This window comes from Mesitornis unicolor, unplaced genomic scaffold, assembly GCF_000695765.1.
Source record: "Mesitornis unicolor isolate BGI_N332 unplaced genomic scaffold, ASM69576v1 scaffold14062, whole genome shotgun sequence".
NCBI lineage: Eukaryota > Metazoa > Chordata > Aves > Mesitornithiformes > Mesitornithidae > Mesitornis > Mesitornis unicolor.
This window is the reverse complement of record NW_010167212.1, coordinates 37,566-47,521: the sequence shown is the minus strand read 5'-3', so window position 1 is coordinate 47,521 and position 9,956 is coordinate 37,566. Positions and strand designations below refer to the sequence as shown.

At 43.7% G+C, this 9,956-nt stretch overlaps 1 protein-coding gene across 1 annotated transcript in view; it reads right to left on the bottom strand.

The window, feature by feature from the left end:
- Positions 1-747: 747 nt before the first annotated feature.
- LOC104536095 overlaps positions 748-9,956 on the bottom strand; it is a 9,712-nt gene continuing 503 nt past the window's right edge. The window contains exons 2-9 of the mRNA XM_010178626.1: positions 8,947-9,067; positions 8,014-8,145; positions 7,699-7,810; positions 7,041-7,114; positions 5,288-5,322; positions 2,326-2,646; positions 1,802-1,850; positions 748-1,028 (exon numbers count right to left, since the gene is read on the bottom strand). Coding sequence (XP_010176928.1) covers positions 748-1,028; positions 1,802-1,850; positions 2,326-2,646; positions 5,288-5,322; positions 7,041-7,114; positions 7,699-7,810; positions 8,014-8,145; positions 8,947-9,067 — 1,125 coding nt within the window. The remainder of the gene's footprint in view (positions 1,029-1,801; positions 1,851-2,325; positions 2,647-5,287; positions 5,323-7,040; positions 7,115-7,698; positions 7,811-8,013; positions 8,146-8,946; positions 9,068-9,956) is intronic.

Genomic DNA, 9,956 nt, shown 5'->3' with positions numbered 1-9,956 from the left:
ACTCGCGAGCTGATGCAACAGCGTGCCCGGAAACGTCGCCCCGCCCCGCTCCGCCCTCGCGTACGCTACTTCCGACGGGCGCCCCGCGCTCACCACGGCAACGGGGAGCCCCGCCCCCTGCGCCCACAGCGTTTTCCCGCCAAGCGGGCGGACGTGGGCTGGCGTCGCGCGGCCGGGATCTCCTCAAGGGCGGCCGTTGCGCGGCAGGGGCTCAGCAGAGCCGGGCGGCCGCGACACCCCAGAGAGAAGGGTGGGACCCAGCAGCCTCTCTCGTCTGAGGGTAGAAGTTGAGAGTCAACTCGCTGCTTTCGGTTCAACCAGGCTTTTATTGTCGTGCTCAGAACATACTCATACAAAACAGAGTCACTTCAGAAACTAAAGCAATCCTCTCAAAAACAGCAGCAGCCGCCTCTTCGTTCCCAAAGAGCATGGCCCTGCCTCACACAAAGGGAAGCACAAGCTGGGACTCCTCCCTCTCGAGCTGGCATCTGACACTCGAGTTTAATATCATACAACTCAAAAGACTTTAGTGAACATCACAGCCGGAGTCCGTATTAACACCAATGGTGTTAAATCACTTCCAGCTCTCCACAAGAAGGTGAGGAGGATTAAGCCCAAGCCATCACTTCTAGCAGTTAGACATCCTCTCTTACAGAAGTTTGTAGACATATGTACACAGGAACATTTTTGAATTTCATCATAAACATTATTCTGTAACTAATTTACTTATAAACTTTACTTATAAACTTATATACTTATAATGTTATTATTTTTTAAAGTGTTCAATACATTAGCATAAGCCTTGGTATCTATATAACTTAACTCATACAGTAACTTAATAATAGATTGTTTTTCTCCCAGTGTGTGTTTCCAGGTGAGAAGCATCTGATAAGATTGCTCTTCTATATCATTAGGAAACTCACTAATAATTTTAACAATATCATTTTCCTGCAGATGAGTTCTCATAAACTGCTCCCATTTTTTCTGTGGTACTTCCTTTATAAAGGCCGCAAAGCTATCTCTCAGTTCTGAAAGAAAACACACACAACACACATCAGCTTAGGTTTTAAAATACAGATTTTTTGTTTCATAGCTAACATACACACTTTCCCATTAATTTTCAGCCAATACATGCACAAACCAAACAGCAGCAGCAAGGCCAGGTTTGACACCTAAGCAACAGCAGGACAAATAGGTTTCCTACTGAGTGATCTTGAAAGAAGCTAAAAAGGTGCCAGTCTACACACCTCAAAAGTCTCTTAAGATGAGACACCATTCAGTAAAGGGGGATTTGAGGAAGGTTTCATTGGCCTGCACATCTTCACTTAAGTTTAATAGGACTACTCAACAGAAGGCTTTAACCACGTCACTATGCTACCAGTATAGGTTTGCCACACCAAGAGCAGCAGGAGCCAAACCTGTCACTTGGACATCCAGCACATCAACTTGCTAGGTGCAGGTAGATGTACAGGGATTTGATGTAGTCTTCCACATGAGCAGACATCTGACAGAAGGATCTGTTCTGACTTACACACAAAAAATTTGTACCGTTCTTATTCTTAAAAGCACAACTGTACTATACTCCTGTGCAGAAAAGCCATGCTTTAATGTAGAAAAGTTTGCCACAGGGATTACAACTTCTCTCAAATGTAGTAATAATCCTTTTTCATCACATTTTACAATAAACTGAACTTACAGCTCTACGCAATATTCATTAGCCTCCCTACACTACTCCTTAAGTAGCCTGAAGTCAACAGGAAAAACACAAATTCCAAGTACTGCCAATTTATGGAATACTTACCTTTTTGGGAGAGATCTTTAACAATTATTTGATACTTTGGTTCTCGTACCTGTAATACAAAGTCAGACCATTACTCCAACATACCAGAGCACTGCACTAGCAGTTATTGCTCAGCTACTTGACAGCTTGCCTCCACAGCACACATGCCAATAAGGAGAAGGGGGCAATTACACAGCACAGCTGGAAGTATTCCAGTAAAGAAAACTGCATGCTGAAACAGCCATGCTACTAGCTCCAAAGTGAAGTAACACAGCAACACATTCGCTGCCATTACAAAAGAATAGCTTCTGTGTAAATATTCAACAGATAAATTAGAAAGGCAGAGCAGATTAAACGAGAGTCTGAAGCTTGCTTTCCCAAGATGTTATTTCCCATACTTTCTATTACATCTCTAAGGCAAAGCCTCCGCTTCCCTATCATTCTGCCTGAACACAGCATCTATCACTTAAAGAATAGTTAAGAATTCAACTGAAATTACAAATGTATCAGAGAAAATACAATGATAATTTGACACACACACTTACCGCACGTTTTGCTGGTATCCTACCACTTCGTAGGTTAAATGGGGCATTCTGATGAAAAGCAGGATTCCGCCCAGTTTTCACTGGTAGTGAAGACCTGGCGATCCTCAAGTACTTTCCCATGCAGTGCCTCCAGCCCCCACGGAGGATGGTGCCCCGCTCAGGAAGCACAACGTTGTTTTCCTCCAATGTATTTTTTACTTCCAAGTTAATGTTGGTTTGTGCTTGGTCTTCTGGGCTCTCACCAGAGTTCTCACCCTCTGGGTTGGCTGCAGGCACCTCCACTTCTGGCAAAATGAGGCCTTCGGTACTGCCCTCAGGCTCCTGCAGAGAATAAGAACATATTTTAAGAGATGCTTCATAGGCATGCCTTCAAGGACAGTCCAAAAGAAGAAAACAGAATACTTGATTTCATCAGATGTCAGAGCAGTAATAGGAGAATGGTTAATTTAGCAAAGTTACAAACATTCAAAAGTTACAGCCTTTATAGACTTGGACTTCAAATGGTTTCAGAGCCTAAACTCTCCACATTGCTGGCTGTTCTGCTCTTACTGGACTGCAGAGTAAGGCTCACAGGCTACCTCCAAGAAAACAGGAAAATTTTCCTAGTGCTTTCACTAACATGTATTGCTGCTTGCTCCTCTCTAGGTACAGAAGGTATGCACCCCTCCTGTGACAAGAGGACATTAAATTGCCTTGCCACACCTGAGCTGAATTAACAGCACAGGGGCCTCCAACCTATGCTTTCAGAGCTTTTGTCGAGCTGATAACAGCCTATCAGCTCCACACAAGCACACCAATGTGGACTTTTTTTGGCTGAGTTAGTTTTTCTCACAGGTTCACAAACTGAAACCAGTAAGCACCGGTGTTCATTGCATAACTTTTGTGAGGGGCCAAAGAGGTAAGCAAGTGAGGAGGGCTGTAGCATTTTTAGTATTGCCAGTACTTTAAACAAGCATATGATTTCAACACATCAAGAACAGTGCAAAGCAGATGAGTATCTATCTAGCATATCAGCTAGTGCTACAACTGGAAAGCTTTAGGAAGCTGGTTGTTTTTTTTAAAGGTGTAAAATAAGGGCAAGGAGTGACTGTTGCTCCAATGAGACTTGTGTTTTTTAAGGTACAGTTCTCCCACGAGCACAAGCCAGTGTGATTTCTGTTTGCACAAGGTCAGTGATCCATGTGTGACAGCACCATATGACCAACATGCGTAAGCAGGGATGTGCAGGGAGCCACTCCACACATCACACATTAGTTGTGTATCACCCTCATTGAATCCACTTTCCATTTAAGGGTGCAAATGAGTTAAACAAGTTGGTCCTATTTATACAGAATAGTTCTTAAATAGGTGACCGAAGGTACACAGCATGACTGACTAATACCTGCTGCTCTATTTGGGAATGAAATAAATTATCAGCAGTATTTTTTTTTTTACAGCAGTATAAATTCACTGGTACTTTGGAAAGGACAGTCTGTTGGTGTCAAAACGCCTGGTCTCAGGACTGCATCAGTGTAACTTTCCTTAAATAAGACTCTTGTTACAGTAGCAAGGACACTCCAAGCATGAAGGCATTGCAACTCAAGTCTGTGACAACTCTTACATCAGAGCTAAGTGTCACCATGCACCAATTCACAATTGCATTATTCTACTACCATTTTATTCAAATTAAGGAGATTATATTTGCCTATTCTTATGCTACAGCATTTTGACCAGGTTGTCTGTCATGTTTCTTCATCAGCTTCTATGAATACATGAAGTGCTCTGAATCCGGTCAGGGTGTGAGGGGAGACACAACTCAATAAAAACCCATGGGTGATTCACATATTTGAACCACTTACAGACCTTAAAAAAAGAGAAGAATTTAAGGTGATGTTTAACAGCTCTTTCAATGCTGTTTCTTCAGTCTTCAATATTTGTTACAAAATTAAGATGCATTTAGTTACTTGAAATATGTAACTAGTAAGACCAGACAAGAGCTCACACATCAGGCAAGCAGTGCATACCTTGGGAGGGGGACAAGAAAGGCAGCAGGGAGCAGCAGCTGCTGTATACACGCTATGAGGAGTCTGGATGCTTTTCTTAGATGCCTATCAAGACAAACATTTGTTTTACAGCTTGGTGTTACATAGCAGTAACAATACTTGTAAAGACTGAGCTCGTTTTTGCCTTACCATGTTGTTAAGAGCGTAGCTTCTAAACAGAGAAGTTAAAGCTAGTCTTGTCTTTATCTTGCAAAATGCTAGATAGAAAACTTTTTGGACTGAAACAGTAAGATTCTGAAATAGTGTTTGACTACAGGAGGCCAGAGTGAACCTAGCTACAAGTGGAATGTATGCCAGCTGCCAGCCTTCACCTGGTAAACCCTTTTCAGGGGTGTACTTCTGAACTGGTGTGCTCTGAGCCCTGAACCTGTGTCTTATGGGACTGCCGGGTCTTGGTCTGCAACTTGAGTCGCAAGCCCAAAGGCAGGAAGACTTGGTCACTCTGCTGGATCAATAGAAGTCAGTCTTCCAAACAAATGATGTTGTTGCCAAAATGCAAGAAAAGCTAGAACACCACCACGCAGGGAAGCGTGAGCTGGCACTGCCTGGGGAATACACACATGAAGTGGCAAAGGACTAATTGGATCACAGCATCATTTAGAGACAGTTTGAAGTGAAAGCTTGCACTTGGCCTAATTTTTTTCCCCACTTCCAAAACATCCTTGCCACAGGCTCTGGAATGTTTCCAAGAGAAGTACTGGAAAGGCCAACTGCGGCAGACACACGCAGCTAATGAATGCACCAGGCCCTTGCTACCACCTGGCCCTGCATGAATCGCAACTTATTGTGCCACAGGATCACATCCTACCAGAGGTCTACAGCAAGACAAAAATTGAGAGCCGTGTATCAGGTACAATGAAGCAATGCACAATTAAGCTGCACAAATCTGAAATTAAACTCTTGATCCATCACGTACTTACCAGACCTTTCTCTGCATGTTTATCAGCTGAAGCAGCTGGAAAACAAGATAAATGTCTAAGAAACTTTTAGGAATTGCAGCAACTTAAACATAGCTGAATTCACACAAGACTTATATGTAGTAAACACATTTGTAATACAAACCAAAGCTCTAACACAAGCCATTTAGTTTCCTTGACCTGCCATAGGTTTCATGAGAGTACTACCAACAGTACAAACACTGTGTCTTCATACAGGGGATGAAGTGTCCCACTTAATACAACACAGACTGCAAGATGCAGTTTGACTTTTAAGCCACCCTTTCAGTGTCCCTTCCCCTGGCTTATGCTTCTTAGCATTTTTGTGGGCTATTGCAATACAAAAGAGAAGGCAGAAATTGTCTTTACTGTAATAACATTCACATCCTACTGATTGTAACTTTGTTCAACTCATAATTCAGAATAAATGTCAACATTTTTCTAACTAAACTAGTTGCAAAAACTCTTTTAATATGCAGAAGTGAAAGAAAGCTCTCTCAGAAAAACATCTCCATTCCCACTAAAAAATAAAGTAATTCACACAGTATTTATCTATGTAACATTCATGTGAAAAGGCTCAGATGATGCAAGGGCAAGAATTTGAAGGGAAAAAAAGCCAACAATCCATGGCCAAACACAGTGGATGAAAGTAGTTAATGATCTAGTTAGTTGCTACTTCTCGCCCCGTGCATCTGAGCTCACAGATTTTTCTCACGCTTTGCCAATACAATGCAAGTAGATAGGAGAAGTCCTTTTAAGGCATCTGTCAATAAAGTAAGAAAGCTCACAGTTCAAAAGTTAAGGTATTTTATTTAGCAAACATAACTGGTCTCCATTATATAGGAGTTGCTTAATTGCATCACGTACTAAATGAGCTAGAGCTTAAACAGGTCCCTTAAAAGGTAACAAAAAAACCCAGGGATAACCTTAGTGCATGCTTTGCCTAGTTCTGGAAAGTTTATGGAGAGTAATCAAGTAGTTACCTTTAGTACTCTTCAGCTTTCTAATTCCAAAGAAAAACACACAAGAGAGGAAAATAATCACAATGCAAAGAATCCAAACAAATTCTGTTCTTCCTGTGAAGGAAAGAGAGATGAAGTTAGTACTGAAGGAGTCCCCAAACAAGATACTCCAAAGCACAAGTCTTCCTCACTGTCCTAGATGACAGCCTAAGCTCAGCACTGGCACAACAACCCAGCCAGCTCATCCTGGAGACAGAGCTGGGACTCTCAGCTGACCCGAACGCGAGCAGGGGATTCTGCACAGGAGTTGCAATACAACTTCCATAAAGCTTTGTGAAGAGACATTTAAGAAAAGGGGAACACAAGTACACAAAAGATGACAGTGAGCTTCAGGTGCTTCACATTGGTATCCTCAGCTCCTTTCTCTAGTCTGGCAGAAGCTGTCTGCCAGCAGAAGAGAAAGCCACTCCATATGCAGCTTTACAGATACAGAAAATGTGAAAGAAATCTGCACTATCCATAACCTTCTACACTGTCACTGCTGGAAATTTGAAAGCCCTGGAAACACATAACTCTTCACCAAGTGAAATTTAAGATGGTTTGTCATTCCAACCCCTTCGAGAACTTGTCTTCAGCAAGTAATTCCCAGACCAAAACACAGCAGCTCTTCAACATGTTACAGTAGTTCAAAGCACTGTTTTACAGACTGCTCTGGTGTTATCAGCCTGAAGCCACTGACCCAACAGACAAAGCTGAACAGTATTTGTGTACCAGACCTTGATCAGATGAGCCACATCCTAGGTCCGCAGTAGCATTGCAATTCTGCACAATTTCTTGCCCTTCCGGACACCTGAAGCGGATGGCAACACAGGATTGTATCAGATTTCCAGAGCAATAAGCAGCTTCACCCAGGCCTGATTTTTTTCAGGCAGAGCTTAAGGCATGAACAGAACGTGCATAAACAGATAACTCTGCTAGAAGTGCACATTTACACAACCCAAGATAATAGTGTAAGATTAAATAGAAGCATAGCAGACAAAGCTCATGTGTGTTAGCCTCCGAGTGGCAGGGGAAAAAAATCCATAAAGCAGATGCATTATTCATGCACAGGTTCCTTCAACAGGTAGTTTTGCCTCTCAAAATTTTGTACTGGCTGCTACAAAGCTCATTCAAGTGTGTATGTGGGGAAATACTAATCTGAAGACACAAAAGTATAAAGTTACAGCCATAAGAACAATACCAAAATCCTTATCTTTCTAGGTCTCAACCTCACGTATTTTGGCACCTAACATTTAAATGCATGAATAATGCCATTTGACTTCAGGGCAACTATTTACAGCCTAATAACATGTGTTAGGTATTGGCACAGATTTGGCCACAGCTCCAGTGTTCCCTAGAAAGAAAGGGGTCACTTATATTCATTATCAAACTTACGCTGTTCTGCATCTCTGACATATTTCACAGCCCTCAGGAGGGCAGAAATACCCTTGCTTGCATTGGCATTCAGTATCATGCATCAGAGCACAGGGTCTCAAAGTTATCTGATCTGAAAATAAAATATAAGTTACAAAGTAAATATAAAAATAATGAGTCTCTACAAGTGTGCAAAAATTATACTTGGGCCAAAAGGCAATTTATTTATAAGTTCAATATTCTCAATGCCTGGAGGTAGAAAACACCAGAGAATCAGGCTTTCCACATTACAAAAGGGGAAAGGTGTTAGGGTTTGATAAAAATTGCACTTGGTACCCTCTTTGCACTGTGTGCACGGCAAGCATTCTTCCAAGCTGTTCTCATGACCGGTATAACCCTCTCCTTCAGTGCAAGGGAGACATTCTCCTCTCAAATGCGGAGCACTGCAGTGCTTTGCAACATAAGTACCTGTGGAAGAGGAGAACCAGCAGCAGCCTCAAGGGATCATTTCACAGGCAGAGGACTAGAACAGGATGTTAAAACAAAGCCATTTTTGGTGGAAGTTCAACCCTTCCTCACCAGCGACATGTCACATGAACCAGCATCAGAGCACGGTCAGGAGGCACGTTTGCAGCCTGCCTCTCAGAGAGAGCGGTGGCATCCAGCCAGGCCTCTGCTGGGATGCACCAGGGATGAGCACCGCAGCATCTTGGAGTCATCCATGTGGCCAGCACCATCTCCTCTGAAGGGGCATGGTGGGCACAGGGGAAAATCGCTAATAACAAACTCTATTCTCCTTCCTCTGATTTATCTTTAAATACGTCTGACCGCCCTCCAACACTACCTAAGGGCAGGGTGCTTCTTGACACAATGCTTGTTAACTCTGCACACACTGAGCAAGAAGGGAAGAGCAAAGGAAAGCCAGAGTTTTACCTATAGATACAGATATAGCAGAATTTCCCTAGGCCTGTTTTTTCTGCTATCTGAAGGTTGGTATTTTTTTTCCCCCGCTACCCAACTTTGAACACCTTATCCTCAACAGCAGGCAGAGGTTTCCCAGCTTGCTACCAAGGCATCTCTCCCAGCCATCACCCATTATGCAAGGGCTCCCGCTCCAAAGTCAAACCCAGCCTTAATAGCATCCAGAAGTCACCACAGCTCCAACTGGGCTTACACTTTCACCAAATACAGTGTAAAAAACAGTAGTGACAGAGTGATCTCCACGGGGAAAACACAGCCACATTCAGCTCTAACTGCCTGCAGCCTTACCTGGTGGACAAAGGACACAGCAGTGACCTCTGTGCAGGTACTCTCCCTCCTCGCCTCTGTGCAGGTATTCTCCCTCCCCGCAGTGCTCTGCTCCAGCTCCAGGCATTATCAGCAATGTAACCTACAGCAGAGACAAACAGGTGTTTTTGTGATTCATCCTTCCATGACATGATAACCATCTTGGGGAGATGTTCCTGTAAAGACTTGAAAACACATTCAGAAGTTCATGGGAAGCCACAAAAGAAACCCAAACTAATTTCTGCTAAATGTGCTGCTCACAGCGGTAATTATAAATCACAAAGCTGGGGTTAGAGCAGCACCTTGCAGCGGCTGATGGATTTTAGGCAACTGTTGCCCCAGATCCCCACCTCCATTTTAAACTTCTGTTTTCTTTGGACTAATTCACTGCAATTGGAACTTCAGAGCCCGAGGCTTCTGCCTTGTGCGAGGGATGTGTTTCTCCCTCCTTTCATCTTTTAATTCAGGAGGGTCAGCGTTAGTTTGCCTCTAGCAAAACGGAGGAAACGCCCAAGACCTCATTCAACATTTCTCGCTGGCTCTGTAATCTTAAGCAGAAGGCAAATAGTTGAGTCATTAACCAAAAACCAGCTTACTGCAGACACAGAAGCATCAGGAACTCTTTTTTTTTTCCCCCAAGAAACTTGCAGGATGCACACCCCTCGGCAAGCCTCCTGCGGAGCGGGGCCGGGCAGCGAGGATCCGCTGCCAGCCTCCCAGCGCCGGGCAGCCGCTTGACAAGCAACCCAGGTGCCGCGGGTTTGGGGCCGCCGAGGCACATCCCTCGATTCCCACACACACGCCAGAGAAAGCGGTAGAACAGAGGCGAGGAAGGGGAATTGCAATCAGCGGCCAATTTAAAGCTAAAACCGAGAGTCCCCGACTCCCATAGTTTTCTTCTTTCAACTCACCCTCGAGGCACTGAAAGTTTTCCCCATAGTGGCCCAGCTGAGAGTCACCAACTTCACGATTAGATAACGCGAGGACTACCG